Genomic DNA, 27982 nt, shown 5'->3' with positions numbered 1-27982 from the left:
GGTTTATACTTTGTGTATGTTTAAACAAAGAAATAACAATAATAAACTCATTATACACTTGCATTTCCGCACGGCGAAAAAAGTAGTCTACATACAATCAGGGGTATGGCGGAAAACTGTATATGATTGTAGGCAACGTTAGAAAAGCGTTTATCGCCTCACTTCTATGGTGAGCATAATAACAGCAGGAGATAAGGGGACCTGTGATCATTGTAAGCTTAAAGAGAGTGACCTAGCCTAGGGTGGTGATTTCAATGGAAGGGGAGAGGTATTCCTGTATGTACCCATTATAATTCTACATGGCCAAAAAAAAGGGAATATCCTCACAGACTTATTTTGTGCTGATATTATTATTACAAATAATGTTAAATAAACAATAAGGATTAGCAATTCAATCCCAAGGTACTTCTTTCATACTGTGTATTGGCAACTAACATTTAGTACAGTCAAGTAGCCGCTAATACCGAAATAAATTCCAGTAGCTATAATTTGTGGGAATAGTGAGTATAAAGATCTACTCTCCGCTATGTTTATAGTTTATCATCATATATTAATCTTGTTCAAACAAGGTTTTTAGTTGACTACTTTTATAAGTAATTTATCTATCTTTATTGGTATACTTATTTGATTTTTTTTGGGCGCTCTACATGAAGTTTATCGAGTTGGAAAACCCGAGTAAACGACAACGTATGTAACATATTTAAGCAGTGAAAAGGTATAGCAATTTTAAGCAGAACAAATTGTAAGCTTTTTTTAAAGCGTATTTTTCTTTCGACTTCATTTTCAGTTCATATCATACTCATCATTTCGAAATATAGAACGCCTTTCTTGATATAAATCTTTGTCTAAACCGAGATGATTTTATAACTTTATACATTTCAATCGGCTGTCCTGTAAACCAAGTTTAATCAACCTTCACTCAGGTCAGCCCAATATTTTCTCTAATTTGCTTTACACACCCAAAGGTTCTCACGCAATATATAAACTCTCTTCTTTCCATTTCTTTTCCTGTTTTACATTCAAGCCAATAAATCAAATCTATAGAAACAAACTCCAAGCTCTTAGTGATATTTATAACTACACCAACGATACAAGATGGGGAATCATTGGGCATTAGAGTATTAAGAATGACAATATCCAAATTTTTTGTTCCAATGAATATAAAATTGGTCTTAGAAGAGATGTGATAAGGTTAATTCTCAAAGGCTACATAATAAATAAAAATTAAAATTAAAATTAAAATAAAATGAGCTTGTGTATGACTGCTACATGATCTGATAAGAGAACCTTTTTTTTTAAAAAAAAAAGTTTCATATTACCCGATATATAACACACCCAATTATTAATTTATTCCAAAAATATTAACTACACCAGTCTCGAATAAATTTCTCTGGTAAATCTCATACGTTGAATTAGTGTCTACTCTTCAAAGATTACATTTAAGATTCCTCCAATTAATTACAGCAACAAAAAAGATGCCAGTAATGGGGGATTGTTCGTCTTGACAGTAAATTAACAAGCTATGCTCATTTCATTTAGTCAAATGATTCATGTTCTAAACTCTATCGAAAGATAATAATAATAGTAATGTTAGATACCGGAGAGCTCGTGAGACAAATAATATCAGCTTTTCCTTTAAAGCTTTTATCACCAATTGTGATTTTTGGTGATGTCGTTATTACAGAAAGATTGAAAGACATCTTTAGTATAGTACTCCTTTGAAAAAAAAAAAGTCTATCTCTTTTCCCCAGGCATGTTAAAGAAAAAATGAATTCATATATTTAAGCCCCAAGATTAACGAGGTTTTTTTTTAAAAAAAAACGAATTATACGACAAGCACTTTTAAAAAGAAAAAAGAAAAAGACTGGTTGAAACGTTTGGGTAGTCATGCATTGCATATTTTATACATCAACCTGGTAAAAGACCTTTGAATATATCGAGCGGGACGTATGAGAATACACACATATCACTTGATTAAAATATGCCTCTTTATAAAGGAGAAAAAAAAAGGTATCTAGGGAGTCTATTTTGAATATTGATGATATACATATATAGGTGTTCAAGTTTCGATCTTTAATTGATACAGATATCTACAACATTAAGAAAAATACTTTCTTAGGAACCTTATAAAAGTAAATGACTTTATCTTTGAATTTACTTGAATTTCCAAATGCTGTTTTTGATTGACTTTATCAAAATATGCTAATTGGGTCTTATTTACATTTAATGACTTGCGAAATAATCGAGATATAACCTTTAACAAGCTGTTTCAAAGCCTTATTGTTGTTCTTATAATCAGTTCAAAAATACCCTTCTATCTATTGTGAGCCATTTGGACTGAAATGATCAAATATTCTTGTGAACAATTTTTTTTTTAGTTTATAAACATGGTCGATAACACTTTAACCGTTAATAGAATGCTTCCCATCTTATTCAAAGTTAATTATATTAATACGTGTGTGTATACTATTTTAATACCAAAGATAACAATAATAGCAAGCATGATTGCTTCTTCTGTCAATAACTGCTTGGTACCAGTTTTATATACTGCCTTACAAGAATAAAGCATTTCCAATTTATATTTTTTCTATCAGGATCATTACATTCGAACATTCGGATCATTGACATTGATTAAATTAGTCTTCCCTTTACGTATTCTAATTTTGAGAATTCACAGAGTACATTCAATGAGTATGAACATCTCAGCCTTGATATTAATTACCCTCTTTTGATAGCCTTGAATAAGCGCTATTGTAGAATATGATACTGTCTTCTTGGGATATAAAGCGCATGTCTTGTTCCCCTAAGAATCTTGTTAAAGTAATCTCGTATTATTATTGGCTTACCCTGTCATTCAGAAGCACCAAAGGTCTAAGATAGTTTGTCCCAAAATCAGCTCCGAGTTCATCACACTATCCTTTTCTTATTTGGTTCCTTGGGAGGTTATTTTCTTTTCTTTATCCATTGTTTCCCATGGCTGTATATATAAACTCGTTAAGATAAACTACCTCCTCTCAATTCCTTATCCTATCAATTCACATACTCATTAGTTCACTACACTCACCTTTGCTCGTGTTTTTGTTAGCAAATATATCCACCTGCACAAGATTTTCTTTTCCGTTCTCTCATCAGTATTTATCAATAAAATATCTTTTGGTTTTTATAAACTCGACCAAATATGCTTATTTTATGTTCTTAGGTATGGTTTTAGTGGACGAACAGATTAGTATACGCAACGAATGCAGTATTGGTTGCACTAAAATCTGACAAACAAATGCATGTAATGCATCTGTGCTCGTAAGGATTAACTTTTTGTGTGGGAGCCACGAGCAATTTTCAATAAAAGATATATAAAAAGCATATATTTATTGCTGTTGTTGATGTTGCTCGTATTACGATTATGCTTACTGTGATAATCTGGTAGAAAATCGGTGGTAAAGTCACGGTAAAGAGGTATTTATGTGAGGTAAAATTTGGCAGAAAAAAAATAGCTTAAAAACTAAATTATATACATTCTCTGGACATCTCTTTACTACAGCAAAAAAAATGTGGGGATTTGGATTTAGATTTGAAGGGGAAGGGGAAGGGGTTATTTTTTTTAAAAAAAAAAATTATCTATGATTTCATTATTACTGTTTTACTTTATAAGATGTAATAAAATATTAATGTTTTGAATTGAAACAAGAAAATATCAGCCTTACACAAAACACCCCCCTAGAGTTAGTTTTAAGAATACCCTTTAAATTTCCCCCCAAAATCACCCTCTTTTTTTCTCTCTCTCTCTCTTCTCCCATAATGTTAGATCGATTTGTTATCGTTAAAAGCAAACAGGATTTTAAGAGAACAGCCTTTGTAATTTACAGACTATTCTTGATATAAATCTTGTAATTAATATGGAATTATTGAAAGTATGCTCAAAATTGTGTTTTTGTATATTAAATGTATCTTCTTCTTCTTTTTTTTCTGGGATGGTATGGACAGTAAAAAAATAGATACAATATTATGTAGCCGCCTATGTACAAAGACATCTTATTAAATACTTTGGTGACCAGCACTGTAATAATGCTGGTAATATTGGTTCCATCCATGCTGTCCCACGCCTGTTCCATTGTCAGTATTTCCTTGGGATCCTGCTACGGGTGCTGGGGGTCGCATGGTATTATAGTCGCATAATCCTGTTCCTGGTAACACCCAGTTATTATTTTCGGCTTGACCGGGCGTATACTTTCTAAGATTTTCTCCTGCATAGAATTCGTTATTTGACTGAAGCATTGTGTCTTTTCCCCAGGAAAGCTCTATTGGCTGACCGCCAATATTGAACCCTTGAAGAGCGAGTATTGCACTAGAAGCATTTGCATGGGTATCCAGCCTATAATAACAGAGGTTGGTTTAGAATAAAGAGTTTATGCTAAGCGGCTGCCTTTTTTATTTGTAATCTAGACTCACTTTACTAATGCATAACCGTCATTTGAGCGTTCAAGGATGTCTGAAACAAATCCATATTGTTGAAAGAACGGACCAATCTGTTGACCTAAAACGTGGGGTTTCAGCCCAGTATATTAGTTTATTTGTTTTTTTTATTGAAAGAAATAGGATGGGTTATTTACGTGTGATGCCGCGCGGAAGGTTGCCTACGTATACGGTTGTGTTGTAGAGGGGTGCTTGTGCGAATATCTGCTCGTAAGTCATATTTGCTACTGTGGCTACAGAAATATCAAAGTAAATACAGGCTTTTGTTTTTTTTTTCAATTCATTTACTCTTACCTTTCTTGTTCTTCAAATCTGTACTTATTGTAGTTGATGTGATTGTTGGACTGTTTGTGATCTTCACTGCCGTATCTAGCCAACTACACTCAATCTTGTTGGAACCTATGCTCTTGCCAGTCATCGTAGTCATGGCGTTTTCGGCATTTTCTTTTGTGTTAAAAGTGATGAGGCCAAAACCCTTTGGTTTCCCCGTACTCGGGTTCCAGACAATCCGTGCGTTTCTTTCAAAATAAATAAATATATATATATATATATATATATGCGCGTGTGTGTGTGTGTATGTATGTATGTTAGGAAATGCCGCGGTTTGAAGGGTTCGGATCTTCCGTGTATTCTATAATTATTAATATATAAACTGCGACTCACAACATGCCCGGAAAGACTGAAAATGATTTGGCAACTTCTTCTTCTTTTGTGTCAGGGCTCAAGTGGTCTACCCGAATAGTTTGGTGGACATGGTTGTCGGTTTCTGGTAATGGTGTAGAATAACCATTTGTTGCCCAACTTAATTGGATTTTCTATTTTGATTGGATTTAGTATTAGTTGAATGGTGATATTTTCAGGTATTGACACTAGCTGACATTACTTGACCAAAAATGGCTCTTCCATTCATTGCTTGAAGTGCTTGCTCAGCTGCCTGATGTTCATGGAATTCTATAAAACCATGGGAAAGATCGTCTCCCTAAATACACCATTTCCAGGACAATGAATATGATTAGTATAATTCCTATATTAAATCCAAGTATATATATATATATATTCTTATTCTTGTTATTTTGAATTGTGGATACACAATCCCCTGCTGCAGCGGACTTATCCCCCCTAATAGAAATGCTCAATTATAATGATTATATATAATAATAACCATGACAATAGTCTAATATCGGCATCAAAAATGTGCTAGTTCAGATCATGATTTCTTTCTTTTTCTCTCTCTCTCTCTCTATAGCCTTGGATAAATGGATTGGCTTATTGACGACCATGGATCTTATCTTATCGATGATTATCACTACCCAATAGATTCTATATATTTTGTGATTAAGCCTTGACGGTGATACAAAAATATCCCAGGGGTAATAAAAAAAAGCAAACGGTGGGAATAATCCATGTAAAGGGTATTTAATCTTGGGGTATTTTCTGGTCCAAAGCTTATGCCAAGCTGTACATAGAAAGCGAGAAGAAGTAGGAGAAAAGTGCATGCCAGAGCCGATAATAACAACCACCTACAAGAAAAGATTATTTACTACTTACACATTCGATATCGGTAATCTTTACACGCTTGACAGAAGATATCATTGAGAATATGTCCGTGAGCATCTTGCTGGTGATTCTTGTGTCTAGATTGCTGACACGAATTGTCTTGCAGCCTTCGTTTACAGTGTATTCAATCATGACTTGAAAGGTTTAATGCTTTGAGAATTAGTGCTGGTGTTAGAGAGGAGGTGAAAGAATTATAAGTATAATAATAAGAGATTGATGAATCAAAAAGGGAATTCTTTGATTTATATCCATGTAAGTCTACCCCTCCTCCGGATACGTCATTTCCCAACTTGGTCTTTCTTTTGTACATCAGCAATCTGTCTAAAATGCTTGATTTTTTTTATATATATTTTTATTTTCCGATATATAATATACATATAAAGAAAATAGAGTGAAGGGGAGGAGGAGGGGGGGGTAGGAATGGGGTAAAGACATCAATTTGCTATAACCTTTTATTCTTATAAGTAAATGATATTTTAAGGATCAACATACAAAAGTAAATTCAAAGTAGAATATTAGTCTTAAATCATATAACGATGAGAAATAAACTCTTCGGATTACGTTTCTTCTAACTCTGACAATGGAAACACAGTCATTGATTTATTGCTAGTCATTTTATTAAGAGAAGAAAAAAAAGTCCATTAAAATGAAATCTATATTCTGTTCAATAAGCCATAAAGAGCAACGAACAACGAACAAAGAACAAAGAACAAGCAGAAGAAGTAGAAGAAGTAGAACAATCAGAAGCTTGGAATCACTTCCCCTAAATGCTATTCAAATGAAACAATCCAAATAAATCCTTTGAACAATTTACTTTAACCCCATCTTTTTCTTTTTTTTTCTTTCTTGCATAAAGTGGGGTAATCGAGTCACAAGCTGTGGTGTCAATGCGAATGTGGCGCAGAAGGGTATTTGCTGCATTAATCATGTTTACCAATCTTAAGGACACGATTCTTTATTTTATTTTATTTATATAATGGTCAGTCACGCTGGTAAGGCGTAAGAAACAAAACTTATCTGACATCATTGATTATTTTATATATATATAAATAAATCAAGAGTCTGTCCCTCTCTAACTACCACATCCTAGCTCATATCCTTTTCAATTAGCAACGCCATTACTGAAAACGTATTTTAATTGAGACAGACAATTGACTATACATCAAATTACCAAGGTAAAGTACTTTTAATTCCATAAGTAACCTGCTGGAGCACATCAAGATCCACCATTTAAACGTTGTTTGACAGTTAGTGCTCAAATATTGATAAAATGATTCCATTTTTATTTTCACTCTAAAAGACAATTTACTAATAAATAAAAAATGAATATTTACACCACATAACCATGTTTGATCCACAAATTCCCTTGGGACACGCATAAAAAAATCAATTATTTGTGCTTTTTTGTACTAAGTAAAGCTGTTGATAAAGTTGACCGATGTTTGCCAGTGTTTATTAAATCAATATCAGAGCAATATTGATAGAGATATCGATAGATTTAAAAATGACAATATCAATATTTACACCAAGAGGCGATGTGTTTTAAATCGCCGCCAGTAAGGCTGTGTACACCAAAAATCATTTGCACTGTGCGATGGCAGGTTTTGTAGATCATTTAGCATAGATAGATAGCTATCAAGCTAATAATGGTATTTTGTTCGTGTTTGTTCGCAAAGGCTCGAAATTATCGATTTTTAGAGAGGGAAAAATAAATAACTATCTTAATCACTCTATATATTATACGAACGCTTATAGAACTTTTTTCTTTAAAAAAAAAACACAAGTAGAGAATATCAGTTCCGGTTGTCTAATATATATTCATAATTGCAATTTCAGGACTTTTATTACGAGATACCCATGCGTAAATAGTCAGTCCGAGATCTACGGATTTAAGGAACTTGGGTTTCTCTCGCCAACAGCATACTCTATAAGCTAAAGGCGGCCATGCACACCAGAATATTAGACCTATTGACTTTTATAAAATAACAAAGAATCAACAAAGTAAATATTACTCTTATTGAGATAGAAGAGTGTATAAATGAAGGAAACCGCGTCCTTCTCGAAATTTTGCGTCTTTTTACACACACACACACATATATATATATATGAATAGATATTCTGAGTCTTCTTATACAATACCTTTTCCATATATCTAATATTTGATTTATCAATGTATGCCAGTGGGGGGGGGGGTTCTTTTTCTTAGAAAAAAAAAGTTTATTGTATTTTACTGCTACTACTATTATTATTGTTTTTGTTGTTTTGCTCACCCATAGCTTTTAGTATTGATCAACAATGACCTTTTTTTTATTTTATTTCAGCAAAGAGTGGCCATACATTGTAGTAGTAGCTCCTTATTATATTCCGGCTATACGTTAAGCCTGTGGGTACAAGTATATCAAATAAATTAAATATATATATATATATATATATAAATAAGGTTCTTTGTGTATCATAAAAAGTTTGGCCAACAGTAGTTTTCTCTCTCTCTCTCTCTTCTTCTCTTTTCTTCTTTTGGTGTTACAATGTTCATAGAACAAAAAGCTGGTTTCATTCTGATGACATGACCTTGATTGCTATAGATAGTATTTCACGTACAATGCCAAGCTTTGATCTTACACATATGAAAGGCAAGTATATTTGCAAGACATTTAATATATTTAATACAAGTAAATTTATTATAATCTGAGGTATTCTTCTTTATACTATCAATAAATCTTATTGTTCTTCAATAAATTGAAAAATATAACTAGTTTATTAAGTAAATGGAAGTAATTCATCTTCTTTATTCTAATTTTTTTTATTAAATAAAACTTGTATAATTGCTTAGTAATAGAGTCTTGAGCACAGATCCTTATCTTTCATAATGTATTTTTACCTATAATAGTAATAAAAATAAAATTTATAAATAAAAGTAAAAGTAAAAGTAAAAATAAAAATAAAAGAGACTTAATATTGACCCAGGCTATCGTACCCAGTACCCTATGTATAAAATTGAACTTGCGGCTAATGTAATTCTAATGGGACTCACAAAGTCTACATGCAAGTGTCAAATACATACCCCGTAACATACCGTTTTTGGGAACAAACTGAACAAGAATCGACAGTGTACACATACCAGATTAGCAAGTATAACTTCAAAATTATCATACGTTTTGTAGGTTGCTTTATATGTATATATACTGTTTCTGAGATGCATTATCTGATGGAGTCTATTTTCGGATTACAGAATTGGAAATCCATTGTATACTTCTTTATTGAATGAACTTACTTATTATTCTTATTATTGTCATTAATATTATAAAATTATATATATATATATATATATCTAAACCAAACCAAACCAAACCAAACCAAACCAAACAAAAAAGAAAAGCAAACTTTAATTGATAATACACTTTCTGGAGTTGTACTACTTCCTTTTATTAAACCAATGAAGCAACATTACACTTTCATCGACAGCCTTCTGGGTTTCATTTTCAACATTCGCCATTTCAAAATCCAATCCTCGTCAAATTTAAGGTACACTTTATAACATTGGCATGTGCCAAGATGTTTGTATTCTTTTCATCTAATTTTTTTTTATTTTTTTGCTGTTTTGTTCCAACCAAATTACTGGATTTGACCTAGCTACCAAGCAAATTAGTATATTATTATTAATTTTGAAAAAAAAATATACTCTATCAAAAAGAACACAAAACTTTGATCCAAGTAACATGATTTGTTTAAATTACCAATCTCGATCCATTCTACTCAGATTCTCAAGTTGCACTGCTGTATGTAATATATTATTTAAAAAAAAACAAGAGAACCAATGCTTACATACCAAACATAGTACATGTCTTGTTGTAAGGTCTTTATAGGGATAGAGAAGAGAAGAGAAGAGAAAATAGCACAGAGATTTTTTTGTGTACGAGTGCAATAGGTGTGGCTAGCTAATGTACTTGACATATGAAATAATACCATCTTTTAATCAAAAGCATAAAAGGAAAGAAAGAGAATAGGAAAAGAAGCAGAGAAAGAAAAATAACAAGACGCTTAGTGTATTTAAAGCACATGGCTAATATTCATGTTAATGATAAGATTGGTGGTTGTTTGCCAAGAGAGATGAAGTACGGTGCAATTATTAGATATTTTAATATTAGCATTAGCATTAGCATTAGCATTATTTCAATGTGATATTCCAGTAAATGAGTTTTCCAAGTAACCAATATTTTGTATGTAAGAGTAGCTTTGTATAGTACTTCTTTAAAAATTGTAAATATAAAAAAGGCGTGATTTTCCGTATTATGAGCTAAATAGCAATACTTATGAAGATTTAATGGAAGCTTTCTTGGATTGGATAAAAGCACAATTGTAACAACATAGCCTATTCAAAGGACTACAATGGTAAATGGTGTTAACCAAAGCCAGAAATAGAGAGCCAGAAATAATATTGAGTTACCATTAGCATTTGTACCCTGTTGCTATTGATGTTACTCCTGTTACTGCTATTACTGTTATTTTTGTTTTGCTTGGCGATACAGCTTATATATGCCCACTAGAAGTTTCTAAGTTTTAATAACAGACCCATTAATACAAACTCGAATATTCGAAATGAAAATATTTCAAAAAACCATCCATTTTTTTTTAAATATAAATAAATATAATAATCTTGAATATTTCCTTTACAATCAGGTGTTATTTATCATCTCTGCTTACCTTATTTTTTCTTTTGTTAAAGATGTAAAAATAAAATAAAGTTCTTTCAAGCCGTATAAGCGCTATATTAACGATCAGTCGGTTATATTACTAGTTAACTTCTTTTCCCTTTTCTTTATTCTCCTTTACATTTCTTTCATTCTTTAAAGAAATATCATACAAAATATTGGTTACTTGGAAAACTCATTTACTGGAATATCACATTGAAATAATGCTAATGCTAATGCTAATGCTAATATTAAAATATCTAATAATTGCACCGTACTTCATCTCTCTTGGCAAACAACCACCAATCTTATCATTAACCTGAATATTAGCCATGTGCTTTAAATACACTAAGCGTCTTGTTATTTTTCTTTCTCTGCTTCTTTTCCTATTCTCTTTCTTTCCTTTTATGCTTTTGATTAAAAGATGGTATTATTTCATATGTCAAGTACATTAGCTAGCCACACCTATTGCACTCGTACACAAAAAAATCTCTGTGCTATTTTCTCTTCTCTTCTCTTCTCTATCCCTATAAAGACCTTACAACAAGACATGTACTATGTTTGGTATGTAAGCATTGGTTCTCTTGTTGAAAATGAAACCCAGAAGGCTGTCGATGAAACTACTGTAAAAATTACATGTTCGTATGTGTGTGTGTGTATTTCATTATTATTTATTATTATTTTACATGAACCTTCTTTGTACTACTAATCAAATGGCGCATTATCTTGCTTCCAGCAGATTAGTAAAGATATATAAAAGGAATCGAACCATGAAGTTTCGAAAACCTTGATTTCTGTAAGTTTGACAAAAAAGGTAACCAAAATAAAATCATATAAAATAATATTTATGTACAAAATATATAATGATAATAATTATATAGATATATAGATAGATATTATCCAGAGTATCCGCGGGTACAAACTAGTCGAGTTACACTATTTCAGGTCACAAAGTGGGGAAATACCTACTATATCCAGGACCTTGCTTTTAGGAAAAATTATATTTGTTGGTGAGCATTGACAATATTCGATATATGCTGACCGTCATTAAATAAAATACATTATTATTGAACCGCATTTCGGGATTGTGTTTGTGTCTAGATGTGTGCCTGTGTGTGCCTGTGTGTGCCTGTGTGCCTGTATGTACGTGCGAGCGAGCGTGCGTGCGTGCGTGCATGGACTACTTTTTACCTAAATCTCAATACATTCGATACATTATATTACATTACATTATTGGAAAATAATAATAAAGTAACAATAGAAAATACACTTCAAATGCAACAACAGAAATATATATATATATATATAAACTAAAGGAAATTTAGGTTTTCTTTCCATGGTCTTTGTTGGCTATATCCTGTAGAAGACTTCTTCTCATGCTGTAGTGGATGACACTCGAGGATTCATTACACAAATAATATATGGTTCAAATGAATGATACGATAGGGAATATGCAGTGTGGTGTGAAAACATAGACCCGCGGGGACTGATTATTCTCCTAATGTCCGTAGCCTATAAAATATAATAAAATTTCCGGACATTACAACCTTTGTATTTATTTTTTTTATTTTTATTTTTTTTATAGGGTGCACAGGAAATCCCAGCATTGTCAACAATCGTTTATTCTGAGCTGGTGAATTTGCTTTCTTTCCATCATTCTACAAAGTTTATATATATATCTATCTATCTATCTATTTATCTATCTTAGTCCAACCTTAGTTCAGTACAGTACAAACTAGTACAGTACAGTAAAGTCCAATTCATTCTCGTTCTTCAACAACCTATTTCTTCTTCACCATCATTACCACAACCACAACCACAACCACAACCACAACCACAACCACAACCACAACCACCGCCACCGCCACAGCCAGAAGCACAGCCACGCTCAATATTTCTTAGATGAACGTCCTCCTTCAACCTTACACACTTCCGTCACCAGCATCTCCGTCCGGCACACTGTGTTCTCGCCCTTCACCTTCCGAAGAGACTGCTGCTCGGAAGAAACGTCCTAGTAAAGCCCAGGTACCGGTGGCCTGCGTAAGTTATTGTGATTTTACCGAATACAATAGTTTCAAAAGAAAAATGAATAATAATAATAATAATAATCAAAGACGCTTGATTCACAGCAAGATCCAAAATAGCCATTGAATATTTCAATTAATATAATGTTTATCTCTATCTCTATCTCAATATAGGTCAACTGCAAAAAGGCACACCTGGCGTGTGATCGTATGTTTTGAATTAGATTTTGTTTTGTTTACTGATTTATATGTCTATACAAAATATACTTAGTAATATTTTAATCTCTCTCTCTTTTTCTTCTTCTTCTTCTTTTTTTAATGTATATCTATAGTTACAAGACCTTGCAAACGTTGTGTATGTGTGGGCAAATCAGACTCATGTCATGATATTCAACCCAAGAAACGAGGTCGACCAAAATTAGGCGAACGTCGAGACGGACCAACAAAACAGCGTCCTTTATCCACTCGATCTAACTTTGCCAAATCAACGGTGTCATCGATAAGCGTTCCAAATATGATGAACTCATCGTTTGCAATGACTCAGAACCTAGGGTATCCAGAACACAGAAATTCCCAAAATAACAAAATGATGACGGTACACAAAACTCAACACAGTTCAATTCAATTCAATTCAATTCAATTCAATTCAATTTAATAGTATCAATAGTAATAATAGTAATACCAATTTTCACCTTGAAATTATTATTATTTTTTAAAGAAAATTAAAACTAATCAAGTCAAGCATTTATATATATATATACTAGATCTTTTTGACGATGGATATGTGCTGTGCACGTGCATCAGACGAATCGCTCGAATTGCTTGGAATATATCCTCAAGAATTTTCGCATAGACCACTCTACGATTTTGTATTACCTGAGCACTCTGGTAAGATAGGCTCTGCTCATCGACGACTGCTAGACAACGCAACCCAATTATACCAAAAGTACAAAGTAGACCCAAAGACTAGTCTGCCGCCCACGCGCCGCACCACCTCGTCTTCATTTACCGACACGCCGCCGTCTACCTTACTCGGGATTGCCAATGGCTCCCAGACATTAAAAGAGACTCTGGTATTCAGATGTGTCCACCAGCCCGACGAGACATTCGAGGCCTGTTTTTACCTCGGAGGTGGATTAGGAGCAGATCTATTTGATCCAAACTCTGCAGAGAATCTCTATGTTGTATGTCTGATGACTCGAAAGCCGCCCACTGTGAACCTAGAGACCGCGTCTCACACTCCCTCTCATACCCACACTCACACTCGATCTCTGGACGGCACCAGATCGCCATTTATTCAACTTGATTCCTTACCAGAGGCGAACCCAGTTCCTACTCAGTCGACAATCCACAATCGTAATCATAGTACATCTTCTGTGCCGACAACATCAGAAGCGAGTCTATTATTGGATCATGAAATCGACATGGCCTATTTTAGGAACCCACTTTCTTCTGTCAATGGCAGTACATCTCCCCTCTCTGCTGAATTTATGTCTGTAGTAAGTAGCCATCATATATATATATATTTGAGTGAATGAATGAATGAATGTATTTATTAAGCTTTATATCTAGTTTGCTCCATCTGATCATTCTTCAGAACGTATCGATTGTAGGGGGAATCAAGTTGGATCCCTGTCACACCCCGTTCAGCGGACATTATCAGTGTCTCCTGTAAACAGCTGCAACCTGGGGCCGACAATGACAGGCAACCGAAACAACAGTGTAGATAGCATGGCACCATCACAGCCTACGACATCTCAGTCCGTAGTAAATAGCTGGCCCAAGTCTCCAGCATACTCGCGCGCATCATCAGCCATCGACTATGATTTCTCACCCGATATTTCCCAAGGCGCACTTTCTGTAGCTGGAAGTCAATCATTGGAGTTTGAACCCCTCAACACACAACTTACATCTTCAAAGAGTTTAAATCATTTAACGAATCCAGGGCAACACCGACAGCACCAGCACCATAGCCATAGCCATAATAATCAGCACCATCATCAAACTCAAACTCAAAACCAGCAACAACAACAACAACAACAACAACAACAACAGCAACATCCTCATCATTATCCTCAAATGCCCTTTATGCATTCCAACCCCAACGAGTACTATTACACACAAATGACATCCAGTAGACTATCGGCTGAAGCACGAGCGATTGTCAGCCACTCCTTTCCTTTGTCAAATCCTGGTCTGACAGGGACGTATAAACCACATCCTCAGAACTCTATTAACCCAGTAGCAGCTCATCACGCAGCCTTTGTACAGTCCAAATCCAATTCCATCTCTCTTAGCAACCCCACACCAAATTATTGAACCAAACACACAAGACTCTCATCGATCCATTCATCTGCCCTTCTTTTTTCTTTCTTTATTATTTAATTTCTCTTTAAGCATTTAGGTCAATCACTCACTCAATCAAACATTCATATATTCACACTCTTACAAGCACACTCTTACAAGCACACTCTTACAAGCACATCTACAATTTTCCTTTTTAAATTACATTACATTACATTACATTACATTAAATTACATTACATTACATTACATTAAATTACATTACAATCAAACTACACCTTTGTTCCTTTTTAATACCTACTATATTTATATACTTTGTCTTGTTTTTGTTTTTCTACACATCAAATAATAATAATTATTTTTTCATAAAGACTATCAAGTACATAAAGAATAAGAATAGATGAAGAAATGAAGAAAGATTATTACAAGACAGTAATATGTTTAATTCTGATGCCCTGTAGCATAGTAAAAAAATAATAATTTAGGTGTGAGCTACAGATCTTGTACAACACAAGCTTCTTTCAAGATTATTTGGGTTCAATTAGATTTTCTGTACAACTTGTTCTACAATTGTCTCCAACAAATATTATTTGTTGTTATGTATTTTCTATCCCTCTCTTCTTCTTTATTATTCTCTATAAAAATATCCTTGTTTACTGTCAATATAATTGGTTTTCATTAAACAATTTTTACAATAATTAATACTCCACATAAATAATATATAAATAATATGTATCTATTGTGCGTTTGTTTATCTTATATAAATATAAACAAAGGTATTCTGTATTCCGAAATGATGAAGTAGGCTGTGAACAAAAAACTACCAAGTCACATTCACTCACATTCACTCATATTCTCACATGCTATACATACACATATTACACACAAATACAATATAATAAAAAATAAAAAATATATTCAAAACCCAGTAAGATCAAAACTTTTAACTCTCTTTTTTTCTTCTTCTTCTTTCTTCTTCTTTCTTTTTAACAAACAAACAAAAAAGGGATCAAATGTCTAACAGTAGCTCTGTCGAAATTGGAAAGCAGCGGGCTGCTCACCAGGCTGTAGATGATTACATCAACTCTGAATGCAAGGTAGTTGGAATTGGATCCGGTTCGACTGTGGTCTATGCTGTCGAACGTATTCTCCAGAGACCCGAGTTGAAGGACATAATCTACGTACCCACCAGTTTCCAAAGCAAGTTATTGATTGTAGAGGGTGGCCTGACTATGGGAAGCATTGAGCAGTAAGTGACAAGCAAGCAAACAAACAAACAAAAAGAAAGAGGGTGGGGAGAGAAAAGTAAGAATATTATATGCATATATGTATTTGTTAGATAATAAACTTTGCCCAACAGAAATGTATAAATGTGTGGATATTCATTATTAATATTGTTTTATAAAAGGTACCCTGATATCGATGTTACAATTGATGGTGCTGATGAGGTCGACAGCCAGCTCAATGTCATCAAGGGTGGAGGAGCATGCCAGTTCCAGGAAAAACTTGTGGCCGAAGCAGCAAAAAAGTTTGTGATTATTGCTGGTGAGTAAATAAATATTTCTGTATGTATTTATGTATGTGTGTGTTCTTTACACACAAGATAGATAAGATATATCACATTACATTACATTACATTACATTACATTACATTATATTACGTGAACATCATGTCACCACCACCACCAGCAGCAACAACAACAAGCCAAAATGATTGTTTGTTATTGGCCAGAAACAAACAAACAAAAAATAATAGGCTGATACAAACCACTCGCAAACCAAACCAAACCAAAAGAAAGAAAGAAATATAGATATATTGTATTTTTGTGATGTGGTGGTAATGAATGACTCACTCTGTGTATTACTTGTGGGGTTTTGGTGGTATAGATTATCGTAAAAAGTCCAGCCAACTTGGTACAGAGGTAATAAAGATGTCATTTCTAAATATATCATATATTGAAGTGTATTAAACTTTTTTCTGTCTGTTTATTTGTTTGTTTGCTTGTTTGCTTGTTTGGTAAACTTAGTGGACCAAGGGTGTTCCAGTAGAAGTTGTTCCGATAGCCTACAAGTCTGTCATGAAGTCTATTGAGAATCTTTCTCAAAAGCCTTTAAAGAGTACCCTTCGTATGGTAAGATAATATAAACACACACATATATATATCAAAATGTATTCATGTATATATATAATTTAGGCTATAAATAAGGCTGGCCCTGTTGTGACTGACAATGGTAACTTTGTGATTGATGCTCATTTTGGTGGTATTGAGGATCCTGCTCAGCTGTTGAGAGAAATGAAGCTGTTGACTGGTGTGTATGAGGTCGGATTGTTCTGTAACATGGCAGAGATTGCTTACTTTGGTGAAGCTGATGGTTCAGTCAATACATTGACTCTCTAATTTATTTATTTATTTATTTTTAAAAATAAAATATATATATATATAGATCTATTATTTAAATACTTGGAAATTTAAGCTCTAATTGTTGTTATAAAATATGGATTTGTTGCAGTGTAATCTGTAATTAGAATACCGAGTATTTGTTCAAGATTAATATAAAAAAAATAACCTTGTAATTAAAACAGCGACATAAAGAAATATGAAATACAAAAGATGTGAAAATATATAAACGCATATTTACATATATAAAAGATACAGAATAGACAGAAAAATAATATTTAGAGAAATGATTATTTATTTATACGATAATAGTGATAGCAATAATAATAATAGAAAGAAGGTAAGAAAATATTGGTTTATTATTGGCTGCAACTTAAATTTACGTACTAAAATATCAATCCAAATAAATAACCAAGTTATTAGAGACGTTTATGTTATTTTTATCATATCTTTTTCGCTTTCTCTCTGTGCGTACGTGCGTAAGTTTGTGACTTTATGCGCTTTGTGAGCTTTGTGTGTCTATTAAGGTTGGCTTTACTTTATGTGGTAATAATCTTTACTACCAAAAATAAATACAAATAATTATTGTTAATCTATGTGGGTGTGTGTTTGAATTTTTATTTTTGATTTTTTTTGATTTTTTTTTTTTTGCTTTAAAATAAAAATAAAAAAATCAAAAAAAAAGCGTGCCGCGCGGAGATTGAACCATGATACGCGCTGTCCTTTCCTTTGATTTTTTTTTTTGATTATTTTTTTTTCTTGATTTTTTCTAGTAAAAATAAAAATATATATGTATAAATGAATATATTTTTGAAGTTATAAAAATTATATTTTGTGAAATATGAAAATCTTACTTTCTCCTGAGCGTGATTTTTTTTTTTTATTTTTTACTTTCTTGACGCGCTTTAATTCAATTTCAAATCAGTTTAATTCAATTCACTTTTTTTTTTTCCAATTTTTTTTTTATCTATCAAATTTGTAATAGGATTTTCAAGACACGTTTTTTTTGTAACAACAATAAAACACTTCTTTAACCAAATAAATCAAAAATGTAGTATAAATGAATTGAATTGGATTGTATTATATTATATATGTTTTAATATATTGTGCATGCACAAATAGTTTATATATATATATATATATATATATTTATGATATATAGAGATAGATAAAGAGATAAAAAAAAAAAAGCAGACTTAAAAAAATCATGACTGTACATGGATGACAACCAAAATCCCAAAAAGAGATTCCCCTTGCCAATGAAAAAATAATAATAAAGAAGAAGAATAAAAAACAAATAAAGTAAAGAAGTAAAATAGAAGAAGTGTAAAGAATAAAGCTAAAGAAGTAAAAGAAGAAGAAGAAGAAAAAAACAAACAAAAAAAAATAACAAACAAAAACAAACCAAAAAGATGTATAATTTTTTTTTCTTCACTCCCTTTTTGTGTGTGTGTGTCTGTGTCTGTGTGTTTTTTTTTTGGCTTTCTCTATTTTACTTTACTTTTTTTTTTTTGCTTTGACAAGAATTATCCGCTTTATGCCTTGGTGGCCTTCTTGGCAGCAGCGGCAGTCTTCTTGGGAGCAGCAGCCTTCTTCTCGGTCTTCTCGGTCTTCTTGGCAGCAGCAGCCTTCTTGGTAGGGGCCTTGACACCAGCCTTCTCGGCGGTGGTCTTCTTGGTAGGAGAAGCCTTCTTGGCGGCAGCCTTCTTAGGGGCAGCGGCCTTCTTGGTAGGGGCCTTCTTGGTGGTCTTCTTCTCGGCCTTCTTGTCCTCGGACTTCTTGTCCTCAGTAGACTCAGCGGAGGCAGACTCGGTGGAAGCAGCGGCAGCCTTCTTCTTGGGGGCAGCCTTCTTGGGGGCAGCCTTCTTGGTAGCAGCGGCCTTCTTGGTAGGGGCCTTGACACCAGCCTTCTCGGCGGTGGTCTTCTTGGTAGGAGAAGCCTTCTTGGCGGCAGCCTTCTTAGGGGCAGCGGCCTTCTTGGTAGGGGCCTTCTTGGTGGTCTTCTTCTCTACCTTCTCGTCAGCATCGGTAGCCTTATCATCAGCCTTCTTCTCATCGGTCTTCTCAGCAGCCTTCTTCTCAGTCTTCTTGGCAGTCTTCTTCTCAACCTTCTTGGCAGTCTTCTTCTCGGTCTTCTTCTCAACCTTCTTCTCAACCTTCTTCAGCTTGACGGTACCAGAGAGACCTTTTGATGATATAGGTTGAATGTTAGTCAGTTAGATTTTTTTTCTTAAACAAAAATCAGTTAGTTAATTAATTAATTAGTTGATTGATTTTTTTTTTAAAAAAAAATTAATTGATCAATCAACTAATTAATTGGATTTTTTTATTATTATTTTTCTTACCCTTGGGGAGAGCGAACAAATCCTTGGCTGAACCACGCTTGATGGCAGCAGAGATCTGGGAGTCGAAGTGGGGGCCGGAAGAGACGGCAAAGTTGGCCAAGATGTACTTCTTGATAGCAGGACGGGAGCTACCCTTGCGTTCCTTAAGAGACAAGACAGCATCTAAGAGAAAAAAAATTATTATTATTATTTCAGGGAAAAAAAATTTACAAAAAAATTTATGAAAAAATTTATGAAAAAATAATAACAAATAAAAAAACAAATAAAAAAAACTTACCCTTGATCATATCTTCATACTGTTGATATTATCATATATATATATATATATATATATATATATATATTGTTAATGTTTACGACAGTTGTTGTTCGTTGGTATGTGGTATGTGGTGATTGGTGGGATGTGTATTTGTGTGTTGATGTTGGTATTGAATATTTGGTATTTGTATTGGAATACATGAAATGAAATGAAATAAAATGAAATCAAAATTAGCAAATGAATCATGTATACTCTTTTGTTGTCTTTATTCTCCAACACACACAAACACACATATAAATGCATATAGAGATACCACACTTTTGTAGCAGTATGTATACCAGAAGATGTATACATTGTTGCCCATAAAAGGAAATGTACTTACGGTAGGGTGTTCAGCCTTCTTGGTGGCAGACTTGACCTTGGGAGTAGCAGCGGCAGCGGTAGTGGTGGCCATTTCTTATGTTGGATATATATCTTTTTTTTAAAAAAAAAATGAAAATAAAGAGAGAAAGAGAGAGTAAAAAAAAAAAAAGGAGTAACAATGAAAAATGAAAATTAGACGACTGATTTTATATGTGAATTTTTTTTTGAATTTTTTTTTCCTATTCCTTTCTTCTTTCTTGAACCCAACACCAATCACGCTCTTTATAATTTTATTTGATTTTTTTTTTTCGTCAATTTTTTTTTTTTGTAATTTCTTCATTTCTTCTTCCCCCTTTTTCTCGTATATATATATATATATATATATATATATTGGGGGGTGTTTATCTGTTTAAAGAAGAATACTATTACTATTGATAAACAGCATATAAAGAAGTGTAGCCTTGAAGAAGTTGTTTATTCTATTCATATAGTTTCAGTTATATTTATATTTGGATTTGGATTTAAACGCGACTCTGATCCTTGTATTGTCATCTTTTTCGTTTATTTATTTTTTTGGGGGAAAAAATTGCATTGTTTGAAAAATAAAAATAAAAATTAAGAATTTTTTTTTTGGGTTTTTTTTTGTATATTGAATTGTTTTGAATATAGAGATGTGTCTTTACTAAACAATCGACCATATTTTGAGCTACATATCTATGTATAGCTCTTTGGTATAAAGCACACAGTTTTAGTAGAACAGTGTATAAGGTATATTTATCGTATGTTCTTGTGATTCTGTTATTATTTTTCCCACCTCTCTGATTTATCTTCTTTATATGCGAATAAGTAAAGTCAAGAGGGTGATGGTGAGTATGGATTTTGATACCAAATATCATTCCATTAAATGTATGTATTTATGTATGTAGTCTAAATCATTAAACTTGTTGGAATGCTGCTTTCTATTTCTTCTTCATAAATACCCAAATGCTCATTCTCTCTCCAGCTGTATATCTTAATATTGTGATTTGATTTGGTTCTTTATTCTCTCTCTCTGTGTAAGAAGAAGAAGAAGAAGGGTAAAGATGATTGTGAAATGATATGTATTTACAACACTTGAAACAATAATATAATATAATATAATATAATAAATAAATAAATAGAGGGTAACAATATATATTTGTTCAAATAAGAACCTCAGCTTGGTCCCTTAGTCTTTGTTGTCGTGCACGTTCAATAGCCAACATACGAGTATCGAGATTGGATACATTATGTGCACGCGCAGGCATCGTCAAGAATTTAGGCATCGGTCGGTGTTCGAGGTCAAGAGAGATATTGATAGCTAATATAATATATGATAAATTAAATCAAATAAAATAAAATAATTAATTTTTCTTTACCTGCTTGTAAACTGTCAATCCAGAGTGTCATGTCTGTAACGGTCGGTAACCTCAATAGATACTGAGGTCCATTGACTGTCGTGAGCCTGAGCGAGTTTGGCCGCTTGGTGTAATCAAGTGCACGTGTGGCATCTGCACCGGCAAGGGAAATGGTAGTAATTGGTGTATAATAGTACTTGTGCCAGTGCTTGTAAGCCGTCTTGTATTTCGATCGATTGTTGAACAGTCCATCTGAAAAAGACGAAGCTTTTGACTTTGATGCTAATTTGGATTTAAATGAAGATGAAGATGCTGTTGATGGTGATACGGATACTGATGTAGATTTTGATGAACAGGTTGTTAAAGGCGAAGAAGAAGGCGAAGAAGATGATGAAGAGTAGATCGAGCCTTCTTTAGGTGATGCACGGTAAATTCGAAGGACTGTTCCCCATACCTCTAAATACAATTTCCTAAAATAAGATATATATATATATATATATATATATTGAATATCATTTAGCATTAGAATTAGAATTATTACTTTCTTTACTATTTAATTGGATTAGACTGGATTGGATTGAATTTAACTTTATTTTTATTTTTTTGGCTTTTTCAATTAATTCAATCAATTAATTCAATACTGATAATATTAATACTATATATTTTTCTTAGTAGCTATAATTAGCTAAAGTTTCTGAAAATATGTATAGTGGATAAATATATATAAAAACAGGCTGTACAACATACCTCCAACCCCTCCTTCGGGATCGTACACCCGGTTTTTCAAATTCACGCTTTACGTAGACATGGCCCATCTTAAAGATAGTACATTTGTAGTCAGGAAGGATTTCTGAGCCTTCTTCTTCTCGAGGAAGCACCGGTTGCCTGGACTCCCATCGCTTCTGCAGAACGCTGTCGTGATAATCGGGTGGTGCAGACAAAGATCTCTGTTCGGATCTTAGGTTTGTTGGTACATCGATGCTAGATGAACTCGGCTGTACAACATTAAGCGCAGAAGGAAAATAAGAAGATGAATCAGAAGCAGATATGGCAGATATGGTAGATGTTGGAGCAATAGCAGACAAAGGCAAGGAACTAAGTCGGCTAATGAGGTAGGCGGGAAGTGATTTAGGTCTGGTGTGAGCAATTGGCTGTCGATGTCTAGGTACTATATTGGTTTGTACTCCATCCTGAGGAGTAATTGAAATTATGGGATTTATATTTGTGTTTGCGTTTGTGTCTGTGTTTGTGTCTTGTTGGTTTGAGTTTGAGTTTGTATTAATATTAGTATTAGTATTAGTATCAATATCAATATGCGTGCTTTGTATGGGTATGGGTATGGGTATGGTTGTGTAGGCTGGTGGGTCTGTCAAGGGCATTTCTTCATCACTATCATTATCATCATCCGAGTTATCAAACATGGTAATGTCGCTCGATACCGTATTGGTGGTAGTGCTGGACGATTGAATGGATGTCTTTCCGGTGTCACTACTGAATGAATAGCTCGGTCGTACGGTCTTGAGGGCGGAGAATGATCCGGAACAAGTCTCTGATTTGGGAAGACTGGGTAAAGGTGGCGAGTTACAAGTCATGTAGAGACTGGGAAGCACCTGTCGATCAAATGCGACCAGTGCCTTTTTGACTGCCTCTTTGTCTTTTTTGTTTATAGAAAATGATGTTTCATGTCTTTTGATTGGATTAATCAGCCGAGTCTTAAGTTTTTGTTGTTGCTGTTGCTGTTGTTGTTGTTGTTGTTGTTGTTGTTGTGGTGGTGGTAATAATAACAGAGATGATGTTGATGATGCTGGTGATAAAAAAGTCGAGGAATTGGTTCCTTGTTCTAAAAGCCCCTTGTCCGCCAAGTGGACCTCTAGAGACCTAATAAACAGCGCAAGCCGTTTGCAGTCACTGAAATCGCGTATTCCGATATTCTCGAAATCGCTAGGGTCTCTCATCTGCAGAAACTTTAGCAGGTCAATGTGAGCGCGTTGTAAGAGTGGAGTACAATGTCCAAGGCACAAAGGTGCCAGTACAATGGGTGTAAATCCAGACTCTACAAAAGATAAGATAAAAAAAAACAATGATCATGGCTTATTATCAATATTTACTTCTTTTATATGAATTTATATTCATATTACCTTGATAGGGTGCTACGGGGTGAAGCATATTTGAATGTGCCATCAATGGCAGAAAGAAAAATAAGTTAAAAGTTCAACAAAGAAGATAAGGAATAGGGAATAAGTAAAGAAGAGCAATAAAGAAGAGAAGAAGAACGGTTGTTTATATTTTCGTTGAAAAAAAAATAAATAATTATAGGACCTTTTGTTATTTTATATTGTGTGAATATCCAACATGATAAAAAAAAACGTAATAATAGAATGGCACAGTGTATCACGCAAAAAAGACGTCAAGAGAGCACAAGAAAATAGAGAGTCCGGTTTCTCCAAAAGAACTTTTTGTTGTTGTTTTCTATAGAGAAAGATCAACGGCTGATCCCTAGACCGACCAAGTCCGAATACCAGAATGATAATAACGATACTTTATGTTAGATTTTGTTTTATTTTGTTTTCTTAGTTCTCCTGTATTTATGTGTATCTATATCTTATATAAAAGGACATTAGTCTTGAAAAAGAATTTGTGTACAAAAAGAAAGAAAGAAAGAAAGAGAGTTCATAAGTGATGTAAGTCAAATTTAGATCGACCTTGTCAAAGAGGTGTCACAATAAGCTAAAAGTGATTATGATTGTTTTACGTATGAATAATCAAGGATATAATATAATATAACTTTTATTTAATATTTAATATTTAGCGGTCTCAATAGACTTTTTGCTATAGTCTACATGTACAAATGCTCTTTCTACATCCTTGAGTCTCTCTAGTTTTTCTTGAAGAGATTCTCCAATGTCGTGAGACTTTCTCAAAGGAGTATCTGGTGACAGAATAATATCGACCTCAACAAATAGACTATTTCCAGTGTAGTATGCCCGACAGGTATCCAGCAATTCCACACTTGGGTGAGTCAACGCTATAAATAAATAATTATTAAGAGAGAAAAGTTTAAAAAGACAAGTAAATATATATATATATATATATATATATAAAAGAAAGTACTAGTGGGAATGTCATGTATGAATAATATATACTTTTATATGTACGTATATGTAAATATACAAAATTAGGCAAGAAAAAATATATGCTATATAAACTTTAAAACAAAACAAAACAAAAACAATTACCAATATAGGTGACTATCTGAAGGAACTCTGGATCAGCACTTTTACCTACAATAAGCCTTGTATGCTCTAGAATACAAAACATTTCCAAGAATTTAATAACAACAGCAACAGCAACAGCAACAGCAACAGCCACAAGAACAAAGTCAGAAAAAGGTAAGAAAATTAGAAACAGCAAAAGAAGAATAAGAAAAGAATGAGAAAAAGTAAATATATATATATATATATATATAAAGCAAGTATTATTGGCTTGATATCCTTTATTTTTCTGCAAGGGATTATCAAGCCACACGTACAAATAACAAATAACGCAATAAACTAAAAGAGATAAAAAAAAAAGATATTGACGTACCTAGTAGGGTAGATAGCCAGCTCCTAAGAATAATCAAGGCAATTACGATCGATCCCACGGGATCAACCCAGGCTGCCAATTTGCTTCCGACAATACCTGTCGTTAGTCCCAAAGTATTTATCAACAGATCATTGAAATGGTCTTGAGCCAGAACTCTTGCTGAGCTGTACCGAGATAACGATATACAGTAACAGTAGAGAACCAATTTTATAGCTTACACAACACACAAAGTTTAATTAAAGAAAACAAAATAGATAGATGTAATTATTACCTAGTGCAGTGGCAATGCAACCGATTGCCAAAGGCCCCAAGTCAGAAGGAGTTCCTGGATTGGCCAGTTTTTGTACAGCCTCGATCTAATGTTAAGATGTCCAGAGTGAGTTTATGTATAAGAAATTGATTGATTGATTAAATAAACAAATAGCCTGTACTTGCAATCAAAAACAAGGCTAGGCATGACATTAGTGAAGAAAACACAATGATTCCTGCTGTTTCCACACGAGCCTTTCCCTATTAAAATAAAGATTCACTTAACTTCAACCATAATATATATATATATATTCTTTTGTATTGCTTATTCTTACATTGGGATACTCGAGTAGATTGACCTTGGCTGCCTGTCTCGATGTCCACAATAGGACGGCTGAGCTCAGGAGATCCATAAAAGAATCCGACATGGTTGAAAAGATGGAAAGAGATCCCGAGGTAGTAGCGGCAATCAATTGAAGGCAAAACAAGACTACATTTGCACCTACTGTTCCATATATAGCAATCTTGAGCTATTTCATATACATATAGTTGAAACAAAACAGAATATAACAAATGAGCAAATGAGTGGGTAAATACATACATATATATAAATTTATTTATTTACCCTGAGTTGTTGGCTGTCTTGATCAAGCACTTCAAACTGATGAGGGGAAAGCATAGAATCGATAAGTTTGTTTTGCTTGATATAGAACTTGCGGATCTTATTCGATATGCCTTCTTTTTTCATCCGTTTCAAGTCGGCTTTTGATTTCTTGCTCGAGAGAAGAAACAGAGGGTCATCTGGAGGAGGGTTATGGGTGCAGTAGATCTGGCCTTGTTCAAGGTTGTCTCTTCTGGTATTAAACCTTGGCTCAAAAGTAGCACCACACACAGATATAGATGCAGACATAGACGTAGATGTAGATGTAGACGGGCATGTAGTGATGGCTGCAACTGTAGCGGCTGCAGGGGTCTGGGTAGAACAAGACACAAAGGTCGTTACTGCTCTGGTTTCTGCAATCGTTTCATAATCCTGAGCGCATTCTTTTTCGGTGAGCGTAGTCTGGCTCAAACAAGGTCTACAGGGAGTCATTATTGCCGATTGATCGCAAATATATTCAACAGAGTCTGATTCTACCAAGGTTTTTGACATTGTTTTCTGTTTGCTTTTTCTTTATATACTTTTACAGTCTATTTACTGTTGTTCAGTGCAAGATATGGTAATAAAGATGTTCAAAGAACAATAGCATAAAATAAGAATCAATAAAATATAAATAACATTAACATTGATATCAATTGATCATATACACATCTATTATGTATATATGTGAGTGAGCCGATGAATGTTCAACCAGACCGTGTGTATGCTTAGTATTTAGTATTTAGTGTGTCTGTAGATGTCAAATATACAACAGCAGCAAAAAAAATATTTATATTGATATCAATAGCAGTAGTAACAGTAACAACAACAAAGCAAAAAAATAATAATTAATTACATGCCCTTTCTAGCCCGTTTAAACACACGTAATCTAGACTAACATGGAATCAGCCGATCTACTGACCGAAATGATCATAGAATATAATACTCTTTATTATTATCATTATTATTTAAAAGAAACAAACAAACAATAATGGTACCAAATATCATATGGTTGCTACTGAATTATTGAAACAATTCATTAATAAAGAATATATTTCTGTATTTTCAAAGAAGATATATAATGAGAGCCGCCGGTCCAGGACACGGATACTGTATAGAGTTACATTATAGAAATTCGGGAATCACCTGGTTATTTAATTTAAGCTTTTACAGAGAAAGAGATATTATTGTACAAGACTTATTTAGTACCATTTTTTTTTATTTATATTTTAGTGCTTGAGAAATGATATAAAGAATGATTGTGGGCTGTGGTAATGGTTGTCAAATAATTACAAGCTTACCAAAATCAACAAGAGAACCAAGATACTGGCAGGCTACTCTATTGATCGAATTTACTCCAATTTGCTTTACTTTATTTATTCCTCAAAATACCATCCAAATAGACGTCATCTTGACCTCCTCCTTTATTTTATTTGATTTATTTGATCTTGCTTCTAATGCAATAGTGATAATCGTAGTAAAGAATAAATAACATAATAATTTTAGTCGGATTTATACTACCATATAGAATCAGAATCTTTTAATTTATTTTTTAGGTACTAAAAATCGTTACAAAAGTATTCTAATCGATTTATCTATTCTTTTGGTTTATAGGCACAATATTTGTGAAAGGCATTAATTGAAACCCTCTCTTTCTCTCTTTCTCAATATTTTGGCTACCATACATTACTTTTATAAAATCGTATAGTTTTCAACAGTAACA

The 27982-nt window shown here is 33.4% G+C and overlaps 5 protein-coding genes across 5 annotated transcripts; 2 read left to right on the top strand and 3 right to left on the bottom strand.

Moving 5' to 3' along the window:
* Positions 1-4032: 4032 nt before the first annotated feature.
* On the bottom strand, positions 4033-6159 carry PHYBLDRAFT_138011 (hypothetical protein; the record flags this gene model as incomplete). The annotated part of the gene is made up of 7 exons (XM_018429916.1): positions 4033-4369; positions 4447-4531; positions 4608-4703; positions 4765-4988; positions 5134-5285; positions 5354-5449; positions 6019-6159. The coding sequence occupies 7 exons, from the start codon at positions 6157-6159 to the stop codon at positions 4033-4035; spliced, it is 1131 nt and encodes a 376-aa protein (XP_018298490.1).
* Positions 6160-12617: 6458 nt separating this feature from the next.
* Positions 12618-15317, top strand: PHYBLDRAFT_76709 (Zn(2)-C6 fungal-specific transcription factor; the record flags this gene model as incomplete). The annotated part of the gene is made up of 5 exons (XM_018443181.1): positions 12618-12755; positions 12914-12947; positions 13072-13334; positions 13504-14238; positions 14312-15317. The coding sequence occupies 5 exons, from the start codon at positions 12618-12620 to the stop codon at positions 15056-15058; spliced, it is 1917 nt and encodes a 638-aa protein (XP_018298489.1). The 3' UTR covers positions 15059-15317.
* Positions 15318-16053: 736 nt separating this feature from the next.
* On the top strand, positions 16054-17498 carry PHYBLDRAFT_129158 (hypothetical protein; the record flags this gene model as incomplete). The annotated part of the gene is made up of 5 exons (XM_018429267.1): positions 16054-16292; positions 16452-16588; positions 16931-16965; positions 17071-17175; positions 17239-17498. The coding sequence occupies 5 exons, from the start codon at positions 16057-16059 to the stop codon at positions 17440-17442; spliced, it is 717 nt and encodes a 238-aa protein (XP_018298488.1). The 3' UTR covers positions 17443-17498.
* Positions 17499-21426: 3928 nt separating this feature from the next.
* Positions 21427-24064, bottom strand: PHYBLDRAFT_184301 (hypothetical protein). The gene is made up of 4 exons (XM_018438910.1): positions 23924-24064; positions 22533-23838; positions 21807-22255; positions 21427-21748 (listed from the first exon to the last, which is right to left on the bottom strand). Exons 1-4 carry the CDS (start codon positions 23964-23966, stop codon positions 21591-21593), a joined length of 1956 nt encoding a protein of 651 aa, XP_018298487.1. The 5' UTR covers positions 23967-24064; the 3' UTR covers positions 21427-21590.
* Positions 24065-24583: 519 nt separating this feature from the next.
* PHYBLDRAFT_104671 (hypothetical protein) lies at positions 24584-26367 on the bottom strand (the record flags this gene model as incomplete). Its single annotated transcript, XM_018427859.1, has 7 exons — positions 24584-24810; positions 25022-25087; positions 25371-25583; positions 25642-25695; positions 25802-25880; positions 25955-26149; positions 26245-26367. The coding sequence occupies 7 exons, from the start codon at positions 26365-26367 to the stop codon at positions 24584-24586; spliced, it is 957 nt and encodes a 318-aa protein (XP_018298486.1).
* Between the last annotated feature and the right edge of the window lie 1615 nt (positions 26368-27982).

This window comes from Phycomyces blakesleeanus (assembly GCF_001638985.1).
Source record: "Phycomyces blakesleeanus NRRL 1555(-) unplaced genomic scaffold PHYBLscaffold_1, whole genome shotgun sequence".
Lineage (NCBI taxonomy): Eukaryota > Fungi > Mucoromycota > Mucoromycetes > Mucorales > Phycomycetaceae > Phycomyces > Phycomyces blakesleeanus.
The sequence above is the reverse complement of the archived record's forward strand: the minus strand, read 5'-3'. Positions and strand labels throughout refer to the sequence as shown.

Excerpts from the sequence above, each read along its gene's own strand:
- PHYBLDRAFT_184301 (XM_018438910.1), bottom strand. The coding sequence starts at position 23,966 with ATGGCACATTCAAATATGCTTCACCCCGTAGCACCCTATCAAG. Across the intron at positions 23,839-23,923 it reads CCCCGTAGCACCCTATCAAG|AGTCTGGATTTACACCCATT; the intron begins GTAATATGAATA and ends TATCTTTTGTAG. Across the intron at positions 21,749-21,806 it reads GATTGACAGTTTACAAGCAG|CTATCAATATCTCTCTTGAC; the intron begins GTAAAGAAAAAT and ends ATATTATATTAG.